This window comes from Rutilus rutilus (genome assembly GCF_951802725.1).
Source record: "Rutilus rutilus genome assembly, chromosome: 9".
NCBI classification, from domain to species: Eukaryota; Metazoa; Chordata; class Actinopteri; order Cypriniformes; family Leuciscidae; genus Rutilus; species Rutilus rutilus.
The window spans coordinates 26,813,509-26,839,293 of record NC_140223.1 but is presented as its reverse complement, the minus strand read 5'-3'; the positions used below and the strand labels follow the sequence as shown (position 1 = coordinate 26,839,293).

Genomic DNA, 25,785 nt, shown 5'->3' with positions numbered 1-25,785 from the left:
AATTTCGTCATAAATGCTCACAGAAGAACATATATGTGGGTTAGCATGTGTGCACCATAGCTGTCAGCTGACAGTAAACAGACATACGGATACCAATATGCACGTGTTCCTCACTAAATACTGGGATAACCACATATTCAGGACTGGGGACCACATGTTATAGTTTTGTCTATCAAAAAAAAAAAAAAAAAGTATATTGGGGTATACATGGTATGGTTTAATTGCATTAAACAAAGGAAAACTTATTTTATTTCAGCAAGTTGTTCCCCAAGGCAACATTTCTCATTTTCCTTTAGTTTAAGTTGAAGTAGGCTACTAAACCAACTAAAACTAAATAAACTAAAACCAATAAATTAAAATCCATAAATACTTAAAACCAATAAATACAAATCAATAAATACTGTAGACTTTTTTTTAACGAATAAAAATGACAAAAACAAACAACAAAATTATTAAAACTTTAACTTAAATTAAAGTGAAAACAGAAAACGTGAATATAAAATCTAATTCAAAATATTAACATATTTATAATATACTAAACATGAGTGGTTATTGTTAGTAAAACTAAACCTAATCAAATTGGTTTTCTTTAACTGAAATAAAGCTTAAAATAAAATATAAATGAAAACGAAATACATGAACGTAAACATTTTTTAATTGTTGCCTTGGCAACTAACTGAAATAAAATAAGTTTAAGTCGAAGTACTAAAATAACTAAAATAAAAATAAATTAAAGAAAAATAGAAATATTTTAAAAAACTAATACAAAAGAAAATACATAACAAAATTACTCAAATTAAAATGAAACCTGAAAATATAAAAATAAAAGCTATAATACTAAAATAAACCTAAAATAAACTAAAAAATTTAGAATAAAAAAAGTATATACTTTTATTTATGAACAGATTTTTCAATTGAGTGCACCTAAATATTTAATTTTGGCACTAAACTACAGCTAAGAATATACATACAAACTCAGCTTTCATTCACTTCTCCTTGCACTCATATCTGTCAGAAGCTGTTAGTTGATTTATATCTTTCTGTAGTCCAATAGAGCACTTCATCCACAGCTCAGAATATGGAATATCGCTGAGAATGCATTTCAACTTCATAAATACATCAGGGTTGTTGATTTGTTTGAATCCGTCTGTGACAGTCTGGCTCTTAAATTCTTTATTTCAGTTTCACAGAGCGAGTGTGGTGAGTCTGGGCTCTGCCTCAGAGGGTCATGTTCTCTCTCAGGTTGTTTCCTATGACCATCTGGGCGTAATAAAGCACATCCTGAGTCAATTATGGGGCTCTCAGATAAACTGCACAGTCACACGCCGGATCAGCCCTGGAGTCAGTGTCAAACACTCACTGGCCTCAGTCACGCTTTACATATTTCCAAATTCCAAATTTGAGTCAAGTCTATTTGTAACTGTTTCAAAGCAAGTTGTTTAGGTGAATATATATACATGTATACATTAAAAATATGGTAATCAAGTCTTTACAGAATAAATTGAATAATTTAATGATCATTTATGTTTGGAGATAATTTCACATTTTAAATGGAATCTGGCGCTTTTGGCGACACCTAAAGGGCATCAGAAATAACACATTAATTATCAGTGTCACGTTCCAAATTATTGAGCCAAAGGTACCAAAACAAACAGCTTGCGGTAAGAAACCAAAATGATTAATTCTTTTTTATTGTTAATAGTAATTTTAAGCATTACCAATGTTACAACTAAGCGACAAAAATAGATCAGGACACGAGATAAACTTTTCATAAGCGTAATGCTTTCAACTGATTCAATTACATTTTCTTAAAAACACAGCCTCGTGGTTGACACATTTACCTGTTGAGCCATGATGATAGGTAGCATTCAAGTAGAACTTTATAGGCTACTTTAATCATAAAATATAGGCTATTTTTAGAAGTTTTTAAGTATTTTGAAGTCAAAGGGTGTTAAAGGGGTGAACAAAACTCGTTGTACAAAATATAATAAGCTGTGTGTGTTCAACAATATAAGGTGACTCACATGTCGGGCTGCAGGTCCAGTGATGCTGCGCCGTTCAGAGACACGAGCACACAGCAGCAGAGCAGAGCCACGGAGCTGCACATCGTTTACTACAGCATATCCACATGCAGCAGACACTCTTCAGGTTCCAGGGCCCCGCCGTCCACTTTAAAGGGTCCGATCACTTCATTATACACGAGTAGGCTATAGAGCTGTATCTTTGTGAAAGCGCTAAACGTTTTCTCCTTGCAAACTGAAATAATCGAGCATCCTAGAGTCCTGGAGCTGGTATCCTCAACCGGGAGCACACTGAGACAGACTGGACAATCGCTCAGCGCTCTTCCCACCACACACACACACACACACACACACACACACATTCAACCGTTAGGGGCCACGATGGTTTTGGCTAAAACATATTTAGCGGTTGTTTCTCAAGTTATGTGTGATATGTGTAGGGTAAGTTACTCTAAAAACTAGGCTAATTAATTAGGCTACTTGTTAGGTTACTAATTAGGCTACATCTTCAAAAGTGAGATTAATACTAATTCTCTCTAAAAAGTAGCCTACTATTCAGTGTTGGGGAAAGTTAGAAGTAATGCTCCTTAAAAAAAAGGAACTTGCTACTTTTAATGGAAAGTAATTACGTTATACTTTTTGCGTTAGGCTATTTTTCACACCTGGGCTGGGCTTGCTGGTTTGATTATTAATAACAAATAAACAAATGAAATTTTTTTGCAAATGTAAACGCTCTTTCGCACCAAAAGTGAAATGAATAAGCTTTCTGCAGGATTGCAGACGAATAGGACGCAGGAGAAGAAAGTACCACAATCTTATTTTAGCACAAAAAATGAAATGTGATGTTGATTTTTTTGCTAATCTTTTTTGCTTATTAGTATGCTCAAGGTCAAAAGCAAAGACATTGGTTAATAAAGCGAGATTACTGTAAATACATAAAGTTGGCTATATTTGTGTAATTTAACAATAGGCTATTTAATTATTGCAGATTTGTGTAATATATTCTGAGTTTGCATTTCATGGTTTTTATTCATTTAGGTGAATACTGAATCTGTTTTTGTGCAAGTGTGATGAGTTTTAGTCTAATAACCATCATGTTCACACAGCACACACAACGGCTTTGCTCTTACGATTTCTCTCAACGTGGGGACAGGAGAGCTGTCAGTCAATGGGAAAACAAAGTTACTCGTATTTTAATGTAAATTTAAAAACAAATGCGTTACTTTACAAGTTACTTGAAAAAAGTAATCTGATTACTTGTAATGCGTTACCCCCAACACTGCTTATTAATACTACTTCCAAATCCTCTATTTCCAAATCCCTCGACCAGTTGAACAGTACAAGGATAGGCATGAAACTGCTCTTTTCTTCTTTCAAATAAATAAAATAAAATAAAATTGGATAAATTATTCTTGAACTGACCAAAGTATTTAAAGGGCAAAGGTTACATTAAAAACATACATTTTATCATTAGACGTTAACTTTTTATGTTAAATCCACTATTGTTTAATATAAAATTGTTCTGTATAGCCTATTTACTGTTTAATGCAATTACATCAGAATAGGCTAACTTTAATTACATTATAAAAAAATAAATCAGAGTTATCCCTTACTTTAGGCTACTTTTTCAAGGAAAAAGTGATTAAATTACTGTAGGCCTAATTAATTAGCCTACTTACTAATGTGATTTGTAACAATTTAGCATTTGTAATAGCTAACAGAATACAAATTAGGTTATCATTATGTGTGTGTAGTAGTCTCTAATGTAATACAAATATGATGTTATTTAAAAGTTAACTGACAGAACAGTTAAACAGTGTTTCCCCCGAAGATTAGCGAAACCCCGTGACTTTTAAATGAAGTCCCAACGGAGAGACTCTTATTTTGAAAAACGCCTAAAGCTCTCTCCTCAGTTCCGCTTCACGCAGCGGCTGTGCGGGTCTGGTCTGGTCTGAGCTGAGCTGGTCTGTGCTGTACTAGTGCGGGATGATTATCTTTTTCTAAAAACCCTCAGAATTAGCTGATTTTACGATAGCATTCCACTTTTACGTGTCTAATCCGTCGGTGGATCTGATCTCGGTGAAGGTATGACTCGAGTCTAAATGAATTGTAATGTGATTTCTGATCCCCTTTATCAGCTGTCATTGATGTACGTTAACTACTTTAGGGCCCTGATGTACTCATCATTTATTGATTACACTAACAGTTTTTTGTTTGTTTTTTTTGGCCCAAATGTGACACTATAAAGTATTTGATCTTGTTATTATGTATTTTCTGTTTGGTTTGATCGGATCCACCCAAACATTCAAAACAAAATTTACAGCAGATGTTTTCACTGTAGTAACGTTAACGTTATTGCTGCTCTCAAATGAAATGAAATGAAACCAAAAGCGTCCGTATTGACTTTGTTTTTGTTTGGATTTTTCTGAAACATAGGCTAATCTATTTCAATTCGTTCAGTAGGTATGCTTACTTAGAGGTTAAACTGTGGAAAGTGTGTTCATTGTCATTTCTCTTCCTGAAATAGTTGATCTCATGATCAAACCACAACACACTGATGATGACAGCTGTTTACTTTCTGTGCTTCAGTTTAGGGTCTGGGGTCATAAATAATAATAAAATAAAAGATAGTGGGGGATGATAGTGGCTGAATTGGTTATTTATCTGGATTACATAAATGTAGTAATATTATTTAGTAGCATTATCAGCAAACTTGCAGTCTTATGAGCTCTTTTTGTATTAGAGGTAAAGGTCACAGAGGCCAGGTTGGACAACCTGTGATTCCGGTTTTGTTGTATGAGATTTGGATGCATGATTTGCAGGATGGTTTGAATGTATTTTCTCTTATATTAATCTTTAATTCTCTTTAATTTCAGCACAACAAAACCAGATCATTTAGAGCCAGTGTTGTTATCGTTAACTGAATCTGAAACTATTATTAATTGTTTTCGGTAATTGAAATAAAGCTGAAATAAAATGAACAATAAATAATAGGTGAAAAACTTAAACCTAAGACATGTTGCCTTGGCAACTAACTACCAAAAACTGAAATAAAAATAAATGAAAGCTTAATAAAATGAAAAACAATGAACACATTAAATAAAACTTAAACTACAATTTAAACGAAAGCTAAAAATATAAGCTCATATTAATATCACTATAATAGTATAAGAATAATTCTAAAGGATTACAAATAACTTTGATCTATAGAATAAAATGCTCCTGTAAGACAGCAAGAGGAATGAAGAAAGAACCTCTTTCAGGATTTTAAAGCTTCTAATCTAAACATTATTTGGCGCATTACAAGAAATAATCAAAAGAAGACAATATTAGAGGTCGACTGATAATGACCACGCTGTTCGATAACCGACTAATCAACCGATCATTTTTAAAATAGATATTAAATGAAAACAAACATAAGACACAAAATAGCGCTGAACTTTAATACAAACATTTAAAAACAGTACTGAACCATTGAAAATGTACTGTAATTTTTTTAAGATAAATATTAATTATACCTTGATCATTCATGTTAATTCATAGTGCATTCACTAATGTTAAGAGATACATCTTTAAAATGTTAAAATGAACAATAAACAATACTTTTATTAACCTTAGTTAATGTTACAAATGGACTCTTTTAGTGTTACCATTTCATATAAATCCAAAAACTATTGGTATGGACTTATGGCGATAACCAATTGTTCCAGCAATCTTTGTTTTATTTATTTATATTTACAACAAAAAAAAGATCATATTTGATCCAATAGGAATTCTGTTCACATTCCTTTGGAATATTGTTTGACTATGTAATTGACGTGCTGTGTAATTTCCTTCCATGTCATCACAGCTGACCTGGTATTTTCTCTGTACACACCCATCCTCCTCTCTCCCTGTAGATGAGTGGAGCGGCGTTCCCCTCTCCCACAGCTGAGATGGCGGAGATGAACCGGATCCACTATGAGCTGGAATACACAGAGGGCATCAGTCAGAGAATGCGCATTCCTGAGCAGCTCAAAGTGGCTCCGTTTAGCTCAGAAGACCAGGAACTCCCAGAGCGGGACACCCTCCGCACGGCAATGATGCACGTTCCCGAGAGAATCGTAGTGGCAGGTACGAGATGGACAGCACAAAATATCTTCTTTTGTGTTTCTCTGTCTTACAGATTTGGCACGAAATGAGGGTGAATTTCTCTTTTAGGCAGTTTGTTTCGCATGAATTATCCACACACACACACACACACACACACACAGAGTGGACGAATCTCTGATCAGTCACTCATCTTTCTATGTAGGAGACAGTGATGACATGCAATATCCCAGAGATCCGGACATCATCCAGTCCACCCCGTTGGAGTCAACACTGTCCCTCAGGACGCCGCCTCGGGTCCTCACGCTCAACGAACGGCCCTTCGACTTCCACGAAATGGAGCAGGCAATCTCTGCAAGTCAGCCTAGCGAAGAAGTAAGTGGGACAGACCTAATTTAGCAAGATGTGGGCTGTGTAGAAGTGAGTGGTAATGAACGTCACTAAAAAAAGAACGGCTTGGGTTTAGTAAAATGAGGAGGAACACCTATCCACTTTCTCTTCTTCACACAGGTGCGCACGCAAACCAAGGCACGTAGAGAGCGCACGGTCAGCGAGAACATAGGTGTGCAACACAATGGCCAGCTCGCCAGAAACGACTCCACGTGAGTGCAAAGCCACGAATACACACACACACACACATGTACTTTGGTTTCACCTCTGCCCTGTCAACATGGCCCTCTCACTCCATTATATGTTTTTTCCTCCTCCCTGGTGTCTCTCTTTCTCCCTTCATGATGCTGACTCAAAGGGGGTGAGTTAGAACCATGCATGGATATTGTTTAGTTTCAAGCCCTTTTAGTTTGGCTTTTGTGCTTTGTTTGTTTTTGCAGGTCAGTGCATGTTATTGCATGTACAGGTGTGGCCTGATCACACCTGTCAGTCATGGTTAAAACCAATTTGATCACAAGATAAAACGGCTTGTGATGTGGTATTGGTCAATGGTCAGTGTAGTTTAGAGTTGCTTTGTCAGTCAGTTTCCCTCATGCCATCATGACTGCCTGACAGCTCTATTCTACTCTATTGTACTCTAATGAATGGCCACTCCTTGCATTGTGGAGCTGTTCACACTGAGGGTTTGTACTTAAAAAAACTAACAGATCAGTCATTCTCCTTCAACCAAACAATTGTTGGCTTGTTTTGACATGATGTTTTCTGATTGGCTGATCTGTCAATAAAAGTACTTAAACCCACCAATGACCAGCACCTCTTTTTTTTTTACCCCAATAAAATGAAGACAAGTTTGGCTTCTGCTACTAATGTGTCATGCCCATCAGCCAAACTGTCTTTTATCAAACTTTAATCTAAATTTAGACTAAAAAGGACATTTTAACATAATCATAATATAATATTTGTTTGTATTTAAATGTACACTGCCATTTAAAAGTTTAGGGTCAGTATGATTATTTTTGTATTACTATTTAGAAGGAATGCATTAAATTGATCAGAAGTGACAGTGAATACATTTATAATGGTGAAAGATTTCGGTTTAAAAAAAATGCTATTCATGAAAGAGTCCTGAAACAAAAGCATCACGGTTTCCACCAAAAATAATAAGCACCACAACTGTTTTTTACAACATTGATGATAATAATAATAAAAAATGTTCTTCTTCAAATCAGCATCTTAGAATGATTTTTGAAGGATCATGTGACACTGAAGACTGGAGTGATGATGATGACTAGTAATGATGCTGAAAATTCAGCTTTGCCATCACAGAAATAAAACATTTTAATATATATAGAAGAATAACAAGAGTTATTGTAAAATGTAATAATATTTTACTGAATTTTTGATCAAATGAAAGAATGCTCTGTGAGCATAAGAGCCTTTTTATTTCTAAAATCTTACTGACCCCAAACTTTTAAACGCTAGTGTATTTAAATATTATATATTATAATATTGACTAATAACAAGTGGCAATACACAAAATCAGAAATAAACGTAATAACCCTGTTACATCAGTAATCGCACTAAATCTATCAAGAACATGTCCAGTTCTTATTTCACCTTAAAATCAAAAGGATATAATAAATTATATTTAGCTTTAAAAAAAAAAAAACTATAAAAATAATACAGTACAATACAATAATAAAATGTATATGATAAATTATTTATTAAATTAAACTATGTATTTTAATATAACCCTTATTCTATAAGGAATATAATATATAAATTATAAAGCCTATTATAATATGCTTAAAGGGTTAGTTCACCCCAAAATGAAAATTCTGTCAGTAATTACTCACCCTCATGTCGTTCCAAACCCGTAAGACCTTCGTTCATCTTCAGAACACAAATTAAGATATTTTTGATGAAATCCGTGAGGTTTCTGAACCTCCTATAGGCAGCAACGGCATTGCAACTTTCAAGGCCCAGAAAGGTAGTAAAGACATCGTTAAGATGGTCCATGAGACCACAGTGGTTCAATCTTATAATGTTATGAAGCGACGAGAATACTTTTTGTGTGCAAAAAGCAACAAGAAAATAACGACTTTATTCAGCTATTTCTTCTCTTGTTCACGTTGTAAACGCAGTGCAGCACTTCCGGGTTCTACTCGGTATTGACGTCACAGTCTATGGGGGATCAGACAGCTCTCGGATTTCATCAAAAATATCTTCATTTGTGTTCTGAAGGTCTTACGGGTTTGGAATGACATGAAAGTGAGTAATTAATGTCAGAATTTTCATTTTTGGGAGAACTATCCCTTGAATAATAACAATGATAAAACATTTTGGTCCCTCCATAGACATTTCTTTATGAAAAATGGGGTGTCCTGGACATGTTTTCATGAGATTCACCTATCGAATACCTGAGCTATAATTGTGATGTGTGATATTTTTAAGGCAGACTGCTGTTAGGATCTCAGAGGTGAAGTTGTGTCTGTTTGGATCAGTGTCGATGGATTCTACGGTTCAGTAAACAGCCTCATCGTTAGCCTGATGCAGATCTGCGTTTGAGGCTTGTGGTTGTGATGCTCAGACACTGCTTTGTGTGTTGGTGTTGTTAAAACGAAGAGAGTTTGCTTGTTTCAGCTTGTTGACGTGATTGTATTGGGGTTGTAGGTTTATTTTTATGCGGTGAGGCTGTTGCCCATCAATTGTGACATCTCTCCATTTCTCCCGGGCCAATGAAATGTAGTCTTTTTCATAATCCGACTTCTGTTTCTTTCTACTTTTATTTCCTTCTTTCTGAACCCTTAAATTTGTTTGACATTCACTCTCTCTCTCTCTCTCTCTCTCTTCTATCTTCTACTTTTCCTCTCTTGTTCTTTCGTTCCGTCTCTCTCTCTCTCTCTCTCTCTCTGTGGTGCGGTCAGTATGACTCTCTCCCCCTCTGCTGCATTGCGCACTATGGCTCCCCTCGGTGGTGCCGAGGATGGGTTTAACCTCTTCAGCGCCCACGGTGTCCTTTCCTTCATCCAGTCAACCACACGCCGGGCCTACCAGCAGGTCCTGGAGGTCCTGGACGAGAACCAGCGCAGGTGACCTTTGACATCAGACCCCTGAATCTTCCCTGAAAGGCTCATTTAGGATGTTGCTTCACAGAGTAACTAAACAAATGTGTTAGATTAAGCCAGGAACAAAGTCCTCTACGACTTCTAGACATTCTTCTGTCATTCTGATGACATATTGATTAGGTGAGGAAATGCACTAAGCATATTTGCACTGGCAGTCAAACACTCCTTCTTAAAATGTAATGCACAAACCATAGAACGCTACATATTTAAGTTTTTGGAGGTAGTTTGTTAGATGACAGCTTTGTCGCTGTATTGTTTGCTGTTGGATGTGGACACGCTGCTTCCCCTCTTCCTTTGCCTCTTTGTTTGGGTTTTATTTCTTACTCTTTTCTTTGAATCCTTTCTTTTCTACTGAGCTTTAAGATTTCAGTTAAATTTACACATAAGTTTGTGGCATTGGTGTATAGTTTTTAAAGAAATGTTCGGGTCCATTTAAAGTGAAGTTCTTTTGAAAGCATTTGTGGAATAATTATCACATATATATATATATTTCAGTCTTCAGTGTCACATGATCCTTCAGAAATCATTCTATTCTATTATGATGATTTGATGCTCAAGAAACATTTATTATTATTAATAGTGAAAACAGTTGTGCTGCTTAATATTTTAGCTTTTTAAAGGTTTTTAAAACCTCTTAATATTAAAGGTTTTAAAAAACAACATTTATTTGAAAAAAATTTTTTTTTATTATTATAAATGTCTTAACTGTCGCTTTTGATTCATTTAATTTGTCCTTGCTGAATAAGTATTCATTCATTTCAAAATCTTATTGACCCCAAATATGTATTAATTCTGTTTTTATTATTATTATTTCTTTTATTTTACTTGGGAACAGGTCCAAGAAAATTTCTCTGGTATTTTGGCTGCTTTATCGTGAAATCATAATTTCTTTTGCGAGGTTTATTTGATTATAAAATGAAATGTTGACAGGGTCCGTGAGACAAAGACCCCCTGCAACATGTGCATATAGAATATTAGTTAGAGCGCATCTGCGTGTTATTAAAGCTGTCTGTCTGTGTCTTCTTTCGTCCTTTCCCTCTTTCACTTTCTCCGTATCCGCTTCTCAGCAAGCCATCTCTCAGAGGGGGTTCAACCATCTCTAACCCCCAGCATGACAACAGGTATCTCTTTTTCTCTTCCTCTCATTTCTTCCCTGTCATCTGTTTTATTCTCTGGCTTTGCTTTTCTCTCTGTCCTCTCAATACAATCTCAATGTCTCATGAAACGAGTAATGTCTCTGACAGGTATGCGCTGGCCACGCTGGACTCTACTCTAGAGGGAGGAGCGGATGACATGGCCGTTGTCGACGCCACCTCTCTACGCAGACAGGTATTATTCTGCTGTTAAAACAACTCTATGTTCGATAATGTGCAGTTCCTAATATATATATATATATATATATATATATATATATATATAAAAATGTAATGCACTACCATTAAAAAAAATCTCTTACGCTCACCAAGACTGCATTTATTTGAACAAAAATACAGTAAAATTAGAATATTGTGAAATATTATTACAAATTAAAATAGCTGTTTTCTATTTTCAAATATTTTGATATGTAATTTATTCCTGTAATCAAATCTGTATTTTCAGCATCATTACTCCAGTCTTCAGTGTCACATGACCCTTCAGAAATCATTCTAATATGATGATTTGATGCTCAAGAAACATTTACCATTATCAGGGATGTTAACGATTAATCGACGATCGATTAATTGTCGATAATACATTGAATCGATAAAACTTATCGATCATCGATTAAGCAGGTTCATGCGCGTGCGTGCTGCTCAACCGCAAAACATGTATAGCGAGCACGCCTGAGTTATGTTTGGGACCATTTTAGACCTTCATCATGACTATAAGTTTGCGTGTGCATTCGCAGCCTTTTGTTTTGTGCAAATGTAAGTTGTAATGTTGTGTTTATTTTGTGTAGGCCTATCTATATCTGATTTATCTCATATAGGATGCATTTGGTTAAGAATTAATGTAGTAAAGCTTACGGTGATCACTGTTTTATTAAATCGTTGTGAATTCATTGGGTTTAGTTGCCATTTTCAGCGCGTTGTTCCAGGAAGAGCACGTCCACAACAGTCACACATTTAAAGCACGCATCTGAGGCGTTGGTGACACTTTTCATTAGTCGTTATATTTGATTATTAAATAATTAATTTAATTAAATGATCAATCACATTGAAACATTTTACAATCCTACTAGCCCTTTATTTAGATTAAAAACCATTCTCATTCATTTGGTGAAGAGCATAGCGTTTTGTGCAGTATTTGCACACCCTGTCATGCTGTTGGCCATATGCCACTGCAGCAGACTCATAATGCAGTGTTACGGCTAACGATTAAAGGTATAATGGAGGATTTTTTACTTCCGGGTGGATCACCTATACCATTGGTCCCTCCTAATTGTCAATCATTCTGGTGAATCAATCAAACTTATTCAAAAAGTGGAGAGGGCGGGTCTTATCTAAAATTCGGAAAGATCCTCCACAATACCTTTAATTGATCGTTAATTTAAACGACGATCGATCATGGGAATTTGTTAAAATTGACATCCCTAACCATTATTATTATCAATGTTGAAAACCGTTGTGCTGCTTGATATTTTTGTGGAAACCATTATGCATTTTTTTTCAGGATTGTTTTATGAATAGAAATTTAAATTTATTTGAATTATAGAAATCTTTTGTAGCAATGTAAATGTCTTTACTTTCACTTTTGATTTTCATTATATAGTTTACTTTCCAGAATAAATGAATTCCTTTAAAGTCTTTTCCTCAGGACAGTTTTGTCAAATTTGAAATGGGAATACTCAAAAATAATTTGATTGGATTCAAGGAGTGTTTGTGGTTGTATTTAAAATAGTAAATAACAAATCCTTTCCTCGCAGGTCAATTTAACCCCCATAGGAATGAATGGGAAATAAAATATATATATATATATTTTTTTATTTTTTACACACACACACACACACACACACACACACACACACACACACACACACACACACACACACACACACCTAGAAATTCCCATTAAAATTAATGGGGGCATATAATGGGCCAATGTTTGTTTTTTGTCCAAATAAAAATCAATCAGTGACAATGCAGATCACACACAGATTTGGAATGGTTACATTTAAACACATTTACAATACAGAACAAAACATCTTCCAAAAAATGTAATTTAAAAAAAAGAAAAAATATTGTAATTTGTAATAAAAATGTGTATATTGTAATAATGCTTCGGGTCATTTTGACCCGCGAGGGAAGGATGTGTAATTCAGACGCAAGGAGAAAACTTTTAAACAGTAGTGCGTGCGTGTAATTGACCAGTACTTAACCTCAAAGATGGGAGGGGTTCATTAATTTCTTTGATTTTGTGTCATTACAGATTGTCAAGTTGAATCGGCGTTTGCAGCTCATAGAGGAGGAGAACAAAGAGAGAGCCAAGCGAGAAATGATCATGTATTCCATTACTGTAGCTTTCTGGCTCATCAACAGCTGGGTTTGGTTCCGCCGCTAAAGCAGCATGGACTCCACAGTGTGGGAGGGGCAAAATAAAAGCCTTGCCCGGCTTCAATGTGTCAAAATTCAGCCAAATTTTTTAATGGCTAAAATGTTTTGTTTTCTTCACGGCAAAAGCGGTAAAGTCAGGGATGGCTTTTTGTGTTTGAGTTTGTCAGTCTATTTTTATTTTTATTATTATAAATATGTATTTATACATTTTTGTTAATTTTTTTTTTTTTTTATTTGTACAATTGCTCTTTTTCTTTGTTTTGTATGTTTTTAATTCCTTTTTTGTTTTTGTTTTGTTTTTTGCATAGCCGAGCTTGAACTAGATGTACATATATATTACTTCACGTGTCTTTGAGCTTTGGCAGTAATAATATTTTCCATAGGTTTACTATACAGGACTGCATTTACCAAAAGCATCGTAAGCCGAACAATTGCCACCAATGGTCTCTACAATGAATTTAGGCTTACGATGCTTTTGGGAGAAGCAGCCCAGACGAGTACAATATTATGTAAACTTTTACAAAGACCAATGGAATCGAACACATTGATATATCGTAGACAAGAGAAATGCATCAAATTAAATAAGAGTATTATTAGTGGACTGTTGTGATTTAGGTACATATGTATGTTACCTTGCATCAACATAGAAACCATACTTGTTAGTGTGAGTTTAGTCCTTGTCATTATTTATGTAAAACTGCCCATATGCTACTGATGGCATTTCTGCTACAACCTTTTCTGCAGGATATTACTGAAATGATACAGATTCAGTTTTCCTCTCACAGAGCCATAAACATTGAATTACAAATGCTTTTATTTGAATAAATGACAACAGTAGCGAACTACACTCTGTCCTGCCTGCTTTTAATCTACTGGATTTGTTTCATTTCTGAAGATAAAGTATAAGCACATGTCGGTCTTAAGCATGACAGGTTAAAGTAAAAAGGTTTTCCAAACAAAGCTGTAAATATGAATGTAGCCGTTATTTTAGTATTTTTTTTTATACCATTATAGTATTTATTAATTCTTTGAATATGCTTTTATTTTAAATTAAGTTTTAGTTATGTGCATTTGTCATTTTTTTCATTTTCATGTTTTTTTTTTAACAAGGTTTAAATCTAATATTTATGTTTTATATTATTTCAGATTCATTTCAATAACCAAAACCAAATTTAAATAGTTTTGGTTAACAATAACAACACTGGAACTTAGAAAGTGCTGTGGTAATTCATGCCTTTAAATACCATGGTACTGCCACAGTACTTTTTAACTAAGAAACAATTGGTGTATTGATGATTATAAAAAGGTAAATAATGATATAAAAAGAAGTATATAATAATAAACTGCATTCAGAAAAGCACTTGAATTTACAATCTTCTCTACTCTCCTTTTGTCCTAATGAATGTGCATTTACCTGTGAAAGTGGAAAAAGTTTTAGTACACAACTTTTCCAAAAGAAATCACCCTGGTTAATTTGAATGACTCTCTTGGCATGTTCATTTCTTAGTTATGGAGGTCACCTAGCCAAAATAAAACACAAACCCGGTGCTCCGGCCAGGTGGGGGCGCTGTGGACAGTTTCCCTCCCGCTCTCCGTCGCTCTTTCGCGGACAGCGCAGTGTCAGCAGGTCGCGGCTGTCATGGCGGCGTGCAGGGCGCTCGTGAGTCGCGCTGTATTACCTCTTCATTATCATCATGTGTCCAGAGGAGTGATGCTCACACACGTCAGGGAGAAAAAGAGATGGATGAAGGCTTACACACTCATTATGGAGAGGAAGAGAAAAATGGAGGGACCTCCACCTCCAAAGCCGCGGTCAGTAGAACATTTCAAGGCCACTTGTGATACTCTGGCTGTGGGTGACTCAAATCACATTCACTTCAGCTGCCTGTCAAGGCTGTATAGTTAGGCGCTTTAGGACGTATCTGTGATGCCCAAATGCTGTCTAGGCAGACAGCTAAGTAGGTTTTAAGACACAGCCAGTGATTTAACTATAAATATCAAGATAAGCACATGTATTAATGAGTTTATAGAAGAGGGAGATTGTTAATGATATTTAGTATCTTGTCTTCTCATTGTATTGGTTATTGTGACCAGTAAAGCTGCAGATGACTTCTCCGTGCAGTCACTTCCATCAATTAAACAGGATTTTCTCTGAATGTCTTAAAGTAGACTGCAGTCATAAGAATGCATTACTGATAGTCATAGAATTTATTTTTACATTGTAATATTAGAGACCTAGAGAGACCAGTAATTGATTCCAGACAGTACATGTGATGCATGTTCAGCCTGTTTGTGATGAATGGCATTGATAAATCATCTTAAAGGGATAGTCCAGTCAAAAATAAAAATTCGGCCATCATTTACTCATCCTCATGTTGTCCCTAACCTGTATGGCGTTGTTTCTTCTCTGGAACCTAAAAGTAGATATTTTGAAGACTGTTGTTGGTAGCCAGTTTCACTTCCCAATGGGAACCAAAACTATTTGGTTTCCGACATTCTTCAAAATATCTTCTTTTGTGTTTGCACCACAGATACGGCCTAAAGCGGTTTTGGGTGGACTATCCCTTTAAATTATTAACAGCCGAGCCCATCTCTCTTACAATCTCAGAGCTACAAAAATGAGCACTAAGTAAAACAGAGAGTTTATTCAGTATAGTCATATACATATTCGTTTATCATTGAACAAAGACATGGAAAGTGATTGGATAAACAAATGAACAGATTATCATAAGGCCTCCTACTTCGTTTTATCATATGTGTACACTTTCCGGTTTATCTTCATCCACATGGTTCTTCCTCAACATCACATAATAAACTTTTTAGTTGGGAACATTTTATCTGACTCCCTAGACTCTTCCCAGGCCTGCTGACCTTGACTTCAGAAAGAATCATTCACAAGTTGTTTCTCAAAGCATTTGCAGATTAAACTTGACGCATGAGAGAGAGAGAGACAGAGGAGAGATTCTTCTGCCAAGATTGTGATGGAAAGAGGGGGCTTGTACTCAGTTATCTGAATGCCTCTGATAACTTACAATGTCTCCATGCTTATCAGTCAAAATCTATATAAATATCTTTTGTTTATTGCATTAACCCTGTTTTGCTTTCTCTTCCCATCAGCTCCCAGCAGCCGAACTTTGATTACCATGCTGAAGTGGAGGCTTTCAGTGCCCGCCTGCAGGAGAGTTTCTCTCTGGAACTTCTGAAGACTGCGTTTGTGAGCTCGTGTTACCTGCGATCTGAGGAGGAGAGGAGGCGAGCACTGGGCCTTGACTCGGAGATGACCGCCCTCAACCTGAAAGACAACGGCGAGCTGTCTGTGCACGGTCAACAGTTCACAAAGGTGAGAAATTTGATGAGATTTATACTGGAAATAATGGTATGAAATTGATATTACCTTTCAGTTGTTCTATACAGGGTTTCCTTGGTGACTGGTGCAGGGGCAGCTTTCATAGCTTGCCTGAGGAGGGTGTGGCAGCTGTTGTAGGCCACCTGACGGGGTCAGAGGTCATGTGTCATGTCGCGCGGAAGCTCGCCGTGGAGGAATTGACGATGAGTGCAGAGTTTCCGGTTCCAGATGACACCCTGCGAGGAACGTTCTTCGCTGTGATTGGGGCTCTGGAGCAGAGCAGCGGACCTGTGCAAGCCGGGCTTTTCATTAGGGTAAAACAAGTGTCCCATTACAGTTAACATTTTATGTTGTTTCTTTGTATTTGTTGTTGTCGACGTCTATATATATATAATAATAATAAATAAATATATATACATTTTTTTTTTTTTTCACACATTATTATAAACAAAAAAAATGTCAGATGCGATTAATTATACAAGTATATTAGTGCTGTCAAATTGATTAATTGCATCTAACATAAAAGTTTTTGTTTATTTATGTGTGTATATATAAACCATTAAAAAATAATTACTGTATTTAAAAAAAAAATTTTTTTTATATATATGGGTCATTGACGAATAAGGTTTTTAAAATTGTAAAAAAAATAGAATGGAGATATAACTATATTTGAAACCATTTTTTAGTTTACCTAGGTGTTAACAATAAGATTTTGTGGTTTGTACAATCAATTAACAGTTTTTTTTGTCATTTTTTACAAGATGGACAAAATTTGTCACCAAAAAAGTCATTCGGTTTAACCACTGATTTGAAAGCTAAAAACTGATTTGACATTGATGTTGAGAGAGTACGTAGTGTGTACCACAGAAGAAATATTAAATAAAATTATCACTGATCTCATAAATGTAATCATTTATTGGACTACTCTAAACACTCCAACATATTCAAGTAAAACATTGCACAGGGAAAGGAGAAAAGGGGAAATGTAAAAAAAAGAGCCTTATCTGCTTTATATTTGCAGTATTGTAGTTCCTTTAGTTATTAAAAACAATATTATTCCATTTAAATATTTACTATATCGGTTTTACCGAATGACCTTTTGACTCTTCAAAATCTTTAAAATACCTTTTATATGTAGTAAAATTATAATTAAAACCTTTTGGATTCAGTAAAAGAGATCAAGTTGTACTACCTTACATACTTTGGATGTTATATATTTGTTTTTTTATTATTATTAAGGCCTTTGGACAAAAAAATGACCCGTCACGTCATTGACCCATGTGTTTGTATGTATTATTTTATATTGTGTTAATGTTATGTTAAATTTTTTATTTTATTATATATTATATTTTATTTTTATTTGATTAAATACATATATAAATGTTTAATAATTACTAATCATATTAATTGTATTATTTTTATTAAATGTATATATTTTTACTATATGAAAGTTACTCATTTTACTTTATTAAATTTTACTAATTAAATTTCTAATTATGTAATTTTTTATTTATTTTAAAATAAAAAAAATTTTAATATATATTTTTTATTTTATTTTTAAAATATAATTTTGTTTTTATTTAATTCATTTTTTTTTATATATATATATATATATATATATATATATATATATATATATGTGTATGTATATATGTATGTATGTATGTATATATGTATGTTTGTTTATGCACTAAAGTTTGATCCATCTGTTTGTTGGGTGTTGTTTTTGCAGGATTTCCTGGTGACTCAGCTGATTGGGAAAGATCTGTTTGACATGTGGAGAGTGGTTGATCCCATGGGGCTGCTGGTTAAAGAGCTGACCCGTAAAGGTTTAGCGCTACCCGAGCCTCGCCTGATCCGGTCTGCTGGCGCCAGTACTGTCCTCCCTCTCTATTTTGTTGGACTTTACAGGTATGACACAATTACTGGAACTTGGGGTGGGCGATATACCAGTAGACACGATTAACCAGTAGAAATTTTGGACTATCGTCTCGATGGCGGTTATGCTCATGTGACGTTGTTGTGCAAGTGATTTTTAAACCAGTGAAGCACAATAAGCAGCGAAAGAGAACTCATTTCTGAACGCCGCTGCATATGTGAGTAATGAACTCACTAATGAGTCAGTTAAATTCACATGCTTATGTCAAAATGCCCAACTTTGCAAGTATCCTTGTAAACACACACACAGTCATTTATGTCTTAAAGGGGTGGTTCAGGATTTTCGACATCGGACCTCATTTTCGTGTGAGCCTGGTTGTTATTCATCAGTGGAGACAGTTTTCCAAAAAATTCATCCAGTCCTTACTTTTGGATAGTTCGCCTATGCTAGGCTAGCGCGAGTCAACGGTGCACGCGTTAGCCTGCCATTAAAAACAGTTTTACCCACTCCACAGTACACCAAAAGCAAATAAATTATAACGCCAGACTATCGATGTAAATGTCTGTTGAGAGAATAATGTTAGAAATCATTACCCTTTCATCACATTGTCAGCGGCAGGTAAATACACTTGCGTGATAGTTATGTGGACCGTGGCTCTCTCGGTTGCCTAGGTAACCAAATATAACTCCGCCGCTGCTGTAGACTGCTTATAAATACAGGGAACAAATTATAACTAATGCAATGTGATGAAAGGGTAGTTTGATTTCTAACATTATTCTCTCAACAGACATCGATAGTCTGGCGTTATAATTTATTTGCTTTTGGTGTACTGTGGAGTGGGTAAAACAGTTTTTAATGGCAGGCTAACGCGTGCACCGTTGACTCGCGCTAGCCTAGCACCGGCGAACTATCCAAAAGTAAGGACTGGATACATTTTTTTGAAAACTGTCTCCACTGATGAATAACAACCAGGCTCACACGAAAATGAGGTCCGATGTCGAAAATCCTGAACCACCCCTTTAAGTGAATGTAAACAGAAAGAAAAAGCATGTGTATCAGTATATTGGATCCGTGCTTTCTGTTTTAAAGTGACAGCAGCCTAATAAACCTGATGCTGCTCTGTGTCATTTAATGATAATCAGACAACAAAAGAGAAATTCACTCACTGCTTTTGACTGAATCACCTATGTAACTTTAATAAGAAGAAATGAAGATTTAATGTCCACAGTGAAGACTATGCAGTATTTTTATACATTTGATTACTTTATACATTTAATGTAGTATTTCTTATTTCTGGTGCTTGAAGTTTTTTATTTTATTTTATTTTTTACTTAGACTTGTAGTTTTTTGTAATTTTGAAAATGGTGAAGAATTATGAAATTTCAATGGTATCAAAAATGTTGATGATATAACCTTACTGAAAGCAAAAGTAAAGCAAAAGCCCCTAAAGGGACATGGTGGTGGATAAAATATGAGATGGGAGGAAAAATAACAAATCAATGCTTTTTGCTCTTAATGCTCTTGTCGAGGAAGCGCAATTTCTCAGGGGAGCGAAAAAACATTTGCGAGAAAACGCAAAAGCATTGACTTATTATTTTTTCCTTCATGTCCCTTTACGGGCTCCACAATATCATGATATATATAGTTAGTTATTGAGAAATAAAATCGTGAAAACAACTTTGGCCATATCGCCCACACCTAGCTAGAACAATAAATTGCAGTTGGTCACTTTGTGTCACATTTCACTGTATAAATTTCCAATGTTAGTACAGAAAATTAACATTTATAAACTGTGGTGTAATAGTCACTAGTCTGCTCAATAAACCCTGTTCTATTAACTCCACAGTCTGTAAATGAAGTTCTAGTTTATTAATCTGGACAGTCTGATGTGTCATTTCAGGGTCGAGTCAGATTTATTCTGGTCTCTTTTGATTTATTTTTAAAAACCAAATCTCTTATTATCTCTTATTTTGTGCCAGTGACCGTAAGCTGCTGGCTCAGGGTCCGGGTGAGACCGTCCTGGCAGCCGAAGAGGAGGCAGCGCGCGTGGCTCTGAGGAAACTCTATGGCTTCACCGAGGACCGCAGACCATGGGACTTCACTGCCCCTACCGGGCAGCTTCAGAAGCCCAGCACACAGGCTCTCGCCAGTGGATAAATGATGAGCAGATTCCAGTGGGACACTTTTTGAAGAACCAAAATGTTCACATTCATCATCACATCTGCTTGATCACAACTATTATGTAGGGTGAAACTTCTGCTGAAATGTGGCCATGGTGACACGGGAGGCCAACTTATTATGCCTGAGAGACTGAAACTCTCGGTGTACCACAGACTAAGACAAAACTGCCCACGTAATGAAAAAGATCATATGCATCTAACTTAAGAGCATTAATCTGCTCTGAAGGTGCACATTCTTTAGATCTTCTGTTGGTACATATAAATCGATGTATATAAATGTTAAACTTTGGTTGTTAAAAATAAAAGTTCTGAACAAAATTGTCTTCTGTCTGTATAGAATGCAAAAATTATTTTTAGACAGATCTTTTGTGTTGGCTCTAAGTTGGTCACCATAAAGATGTTGGACTAATCGGACAGATTCTTCTTGGTCACCAGCCGTACAGAGTGATGATTAGAAATGCAGATAAGTGCTCTTCTGAGAGTTAACATGCCTTTAAAATTAAGTTTGAAGGTTACATATAGTAAACTGTATTTAATCTGCCATTTTATAAATCTCGCCACATATCTAATCCTAATGAGAAAACCACATGGGTGTAACCCTCTTCATGTGCATAATGTTTCAAATGCCAGCCAAACTTAATAAAATATACTTGTAATATATACAAGAAACCAGTCTGTGACTTGGAATGTAAAGTTGTTGTCTTTAATAATAGAAGGTTAGAGCAGGGATTATGGTTTAATAAAAACTAAGTTTCAGCAGGTTTTCCTTTAGTTACCTCGTCTTTCTTACACTGATTAATTTACTTCCATGCAGCATATTGAGAGATTTTTTATATATATAAAAAATCTCTCAATAAGCTGCATGGAAGTAAATTAATCAGTGTAAGAAAGACGAGGTAACTAAAGGAAAACCTGCTGAAACTTAGTATTATATATATAATTTGGTGGTTCCTAATTGTTTCAATATCAAAATTATTTATTTGTGGCATTTCACCTTATATAATTAGAAAATATGCAGCCCTACTATTCTCACGTAGTGTCAGAGTGTGCATAATTTCCTGGGCAATAGCTTTATATTTCTAGCCAAGTCGTTAACGTATTGTGCCAATGTGCCTATACAAAATATGACAATTAGTCCCAGTCTCCACCATACAGCATTAGGCCAATGCAACATATAACAGTGCTTCGTTTAATTAACACAGCGCCATTTATTGCTTCATAATACATATTCATAGCCATCTTAAAAACAAAAGGTGATTAAGAAAGTCGATTCATGTCCTCGGCTAGCCAAATCCTCAGAATTAGGTCACTCTTTCAGAGAATTGCTGTTAATGTGTTGCGTCCTCTAGAGGGCACTGCGGATTAATAAGAAAGAACATTTAAATGAGCTCGAGAATGTGCACTCGAGAAGTATTGTGGGCGGGGCTCGATTGGGATCACGTGAGCCTAAGTGGCGCCTGTGATTGGTCACTCGTTTTCCCTTTCCAGAGTTTCGCTCCTGTGCTAGCGGGTTTGTCAAATGATTGACCCTGTTACACAAAAACAACATATTTATTATAACTTATAAACACATATATTGAGCAAAACTATTGTTGAATGTATCTTTATTATATTTCCATACAGATTTACACAGCATAAGAAGTCTTTACGGGTAGTTTTAGCACTCAGCCCTTTGGTATCTCATCCGTTGAGTACTTACTATTTGTCCTCGCCCCCTGTTGGCCGTTGTGTTAAACTGCACGGGTCAATCAATAGAAATGAATGCAGAGTGGGAGGGCTGGTAAGCAGTGAAAGTAGAGTGGGCAGGCTGGCTTGTTAAAGAAAGAGCTGCGCCTCAGGACCCTCCTCTCTTCATCACTACGGCGCTTTTCGCCCGTTGTTCGTGAAACGTGAGGCCCTTCTGAAGAACTCCGGCTCGCCTACCTTTCCTCGTGATCTGTTTTTTTTTAGAAGTGCCGGACTAATATTTATCCGGACCCTTACACGTATTGGATTCTTATTACGCTGTTTTTTTAACTGACCCACGGTATATTAACGGCTCCGGCCATGGCAGCGAGCGCGAAGCGAAAGCAGGAGGAAAAACACCTGAAGATGCTGCGGGAAATGACGAGTTTGGCGCTCAACCGAAAGTGCTTCGACTGCGACCAGCGCGGCCCGACCTACGCCAACATGACCGTGGGCTCGTTCGTCTGCACGTCCTGCTCAGGCATCCTGTGAGCCACCCTCCTGTGTCTGTCTGTCTGTCTGTGAGCCTCTTTATTTCGCACTCTGTCTGTGTCTCAAAACCGAGTGCGCTGCCTACCTAGACATCATAACCCGAGAAGCCATAAACATGTCTAGTTAGGCAGCTCACTAGGTTTAGATACCGATTATTTCAACCCAGCTGTTGAACCATTAACATAAATGTTTTTCTTTAGGGGGTTTAAAATGTAAAAAAGCGTGGGTAAATGGGTTGTTGTCTTTTTGGGGGTTGGGGTTGGTTATCTGTCAATTAACCAGGCTTGATGGGTGGGTAAATTGTATTTTGGGTGGTTGTCTGGTTGGGCTAATGCAGTAAAATCATGTGTCTATTGTCTTGATACTCCAGCAAACTTGGGCAGCGTAACCTGTAGGCATATCACTGGACTTTTCATATACCCTGTATTGTCTTATCTAGCTGTAAGGAGAGGCCCTTGTAGATCAGATAAACCTCCATAGAGCATGTGGAAGAGCTGGATAGTCAGAGACACATGGTGACTGTGTGACATGTGGCAAAGGGTGTGTGTGCGCACTCCTCTCCTGATAGCGAGGGCTGGGCTTGACATTGACAATCCCTAAATGAAGCTCAATTTATACTTGCTTGTATATGAAGATCAAGAGTGTTGAAAAGTTTGAGAAAACATTATAAAAATGTAAAAAAAAATTTTTTATCTAAAATAAATTTGTTTGTTAAAAACATTTAAATAATTAAATACTTCTATCGGCACAGTATTATATTGAGTACTACAAGAAAAATGTAATGATGCATTAATAGATAGACGGTGTGATAAATCAATGCAATACCGGTATATAAAATTGATTAAAATAGATACAAAATTATTTAAATTAATTAATAGTATTATATTAATGCTATATTAAGTAGAACACTGTAAAGTTTATATAATATATATATAATATTATAATAATATTCATATTTCACAGAATAGGCTATAATTGGTATTTATACATGTAAATCTAAATAAAGACCAGGATCATCATATTTGGGGGTATGTGGTGGTGTAGATAACATGCATAAACATAGTTATATATGTCGTGCCTCTCGATCTATTGTTGGCATTGCTCAGTTTGCTGCCTGCTTTTTGTTATCTGAAGTTGACATCTACACGGAAGAAGTCCTTTTCCGTGTAATGATTCTTCCCCATTAGTTGATAGGGGTCAAATTGGCACAGGAATGAATGCTGAAACATGCCATTAAATTAGCAGAATCTTCATTGAAAGATGCATTTAAAAGTGACTTATAAGTGTTTAGTGAATATCTATGCAGGGGATTTTGGATTAGAGTTCGAAATGCTTCCTAAAATAATGTCTTTTTAATTCAGATTGCAAGAGTGATCCTGCAAGTAAGTAATGTAGATTTGCTTGAATTTTGGTAAATATTGGAAATAAGCAGACTACCTTCCTTCATGGGTGTGGTCTAGGGGTTTTCGCATCTATGAAGCTGACAGCCATGGTTTGCTGAATTAATATCGCCCTTTCGCATCTCAAGTGGCCCAAAGTTGCTTTACCGTTTAGAATTGTACAATTTTTGAACCACTTGAGATGAAATTACCCACATATTTTTTGCTCTAAACGCCTATTTTATGTCTATAGGCTATTTATTGAACTTATGATGATGGCAGTCAGTCAGAGTATTTATATGTTCTTAATTTGTTTATAGAATTAATTTATTATTGTTATTATAAAATGCATTCAGTTGCTTTTTCATGGACACAGTGGTGCTAAGTTGGGCTCAATATTATGGTTGAATAAATGTGTTTATTCCTGCTGTGTAATTCAATCCTAATTTTATTCTTGGTTTTGAATATGATGAAAACTGACCCACTTTTTCCCATTTTTGAACATATTCGCCTTGATAGCAGAATTTGAAATGGATTGTCGGAATGGAATAGTATATTTTAAAGTATTAATACTTCTGTTGTGCTCGTTCATTAGCTAGGCTAAATGTCTTCATAAAGTATCTGAATAATTGGTTGTGTTAATTCAGCATCAGAAACAGAGATGTGAAGGACTATCTCATACATTCTTGACTCATGACTAGTGAACTTGCCTGAACCAGTCATGTCTGAAACATGATGAGGAAGGTCTCACGGGTTTGCGTAAAAATGGGTTTAATTTCCCAGCAAGTGGATGAGGAGGAGACCGTTCTACTAGACCTTTCACACCTTTGAGTTTTTAGAAGAGTCTTGCAATAGTCACCTCCTAACAGTTAGCTTACATTTGAGCTACTCCCCCAAAAGGTGGAAAGATGTTTGAGAATGATCCCTCGTTGACTCCCATGTGAAACATCTGCCTTCCATTTAAGCACTTCAGAGAGGAATGCAACAAATAGTCTGACAGATTGGCACTGTTCCTGAGTAAAGCTATTGATAAATGCTCTTGCTGTAGAGTGGTGTGGTTGGCTGTCGTCCTGTTGTCCAGATACTGGATATTCTTCTTCTGAGAGACCGGTCTACAGAATTACAAAGAAATGGTCAATAATTCTCCCAAAGGCAGAGGAGAGGATGAGTGCGATCGATTGAGCAAATAAAAGAAATCCGAAGCAAGTTTGTTGTTCTAGCTTAACTCTTCTGGAGTCCTGGAGTGAGGAGAGGGCCGAGGATCATGTTAGTTCTTTTGGAAGTGTGATCAGGTGTATTTGAACAAGCCTTTGCACAGCTGTGAGGACTGTTAGTTATGCTAGGTGGATCAGGCTGATAGTGAGACTCAGTAATAAAAACTAAACTTACTAAACTAACAATAGAGGACTGCAAGGATTGTGTATGTTTGTAGGCCAGCCTGGAAATAAGCATCGCACTGGTTCCCTCGACAAAAAGACAATACGAATTTTCCATTGGCTTTAGGGTTATTGCAGAAAATAAGCTCTGTGACCATCAAAAGATTTGCCCCTTTAACACAGAGAGTCCGGAAAATACACTGATAATGTGTCCTGGGATCTTTTCATTTTGGTTCATTCACGCTGA

The 25,785-nt window shown here is 35.9% G+C and overlaps 4 protein-coding genes across 11 annotated transcripts in view; 3 read left to right on the top strand and 1 right to left on the bottom strand.

Moving 5' to 3' along the window:
• Positions 1 to 2,451, bottom strand: part of egfem1 (EGF-like and EMI domain containing 1) — a 53,667-nt gene extending 51,216 nt beyond the window's left edge. Inside the window, exon 1 of one of the 3 annotated variants that reach the window (XM_084418734.1) lies at positions 2,025 to 2,451. In XM_084418734.1, the coding sequence (XP_084274860.1) occupies positions 2,025 to 2,107 (83 nt within the window). In that variant the 5' untranslated portion in view covers positions 2,108 to 2,451. The remainder of the gene's footprint in view (positions 1 to 2,024) is intronic. The other 2 variants (XM_084418732.1, XM_084418733.1) reach the window with 2 other exon arrangements.
• A 1,475-nt stretch (positions 2,452 to 3,926) lies between these two features.
• Positions 3,927 to 14,006, top strand: mffa (mitochondrial fission factor a). Of its 2 annotated transcripts, XM_084418731.1 has the most exons (8): positions 3,944 to 4,106; positions 5,921 to 6,134; positions 6,316 to 6,485; positions 6,621 to 6,712; positions 9,428 to 9,592; positions 10,696 to 10,749; positions 10,873 to 10,957; positions 13,037 to 13,999. In XM_084418731.1, exons 2-8 carry the CDS (start codon positions 5,921 to 5,923, stop codon positions 13,166 to 13,168), a joined length of 912 nt encoding a protein of 303 aa, XP_084274857.1. In that variant the 5' UTR covers positions 3,944 to 4,106; the 3' UTR covers positions 13,169 to 13,999. The 2 variants fall into 2 exon arrangements, with proteins under 2 accessions (XP_084274856.1, XP_084274857.1); XM_084418730.1 differs by lacking the exon at positions 9,428 to 9,592 and having other exon boundaries at positions 3,927 to 4,106; positions 13,037 to 14,006.
• Positions 14,007 to 14,726: 720 nt separating this feature from the next.
• mrpl44 (mitochondrial ribosomal protein L44) lies at positions 14,727 to 21,329 on the top strand. The gene is made up of 5 exons (XM_084418214.1): positions 14,727 to 14,973; positions 16,279 to 16,501; positions 16,576 to 16,821; positions 18,240 to 18,418; positions 20,366 to 21,329. Exons 1-5 carry the CDS (start codon positions 14,801 to 14,803, stop codon positions 20,541 to 20,543), a joined length of 999 nt encoding a protein of 332 aa, XP_084274340.1. The 5' UTR covers positions 14,727 to 14,800; the 3' UTR covers positions 20,544 to 21,329.
• Positions 21,330 to 22,088: 759 nt separating this feature from the next.
• Positions 22,089 to 25,785, top strand: part of agfg1a (ArfGAP with FG repeats 1a) — a 30,527-nt gene continuing 26,830 nt past the window's right edge. For all 5 annotated transcript variants that reach the window (XM_084418108.1, XM_084418107.1, XM_084418105.1 and 2 more), the window contains exon 1: positions 22,089 to 22,779. In XM_084418108.1, the coding sequence (XP_084274234.1) occupies positions 22,613 to 22,779 (167 nt within the window). In that variant the 5' untranslated portion in view covers positions 22,089 to 22,612. The remainder of the gene's footprint in view (positions 22,780 to 25,785) is intronic.

Excerpts from the sequence above, each read along its gene's own strand:
- mrpl44 (XM_084418214.1), top strand. The coding sequence starts at position 14,801 with ATGGCGGCGTGCAGGGCGCTCGTGAGTCGCGCTGTATTACCTCTTCAT. Across the intron at positions 14,974-16,278 it reads CCTCCACCTCCAAAGCCGCG|CTCCCAGCAGCCGAACTTTG; the intron begins GTCAGTAGAACA and ends TCTTCCCATCAG. Across the intron at positions 16,822-18,239 it reads AAGCCGGGCTTTTCATTAGG|GATTTCCTGGTGACTCAGCT; the intron begins GTAAAACAAGTG and ends TTGTTTTTGCAG.
- mffa (XM_084418731.1), top strand. The coding sequence starts at position 5,921 with ATGAGTGGAGCGGCGTTCCCCTCTCCCACAGCTGAGATGGCGGAGATG. Across the intron at positions 9,593-10,695 it reads CTGGACGAGAACCAGCGCAG|CAAGCCATCTCTCAGAGGGG; the intron begins GTGACCTTTGAC and ends TCCGCTTCTCAG. Across the intron at positions 10,750-10,872 it reads AACCCCCAGCATGACAACAG|GTATGCGCTGGCCACGCTGG; the intron begins GTATCTCTTTTT and ends TGTCTCTGACAG.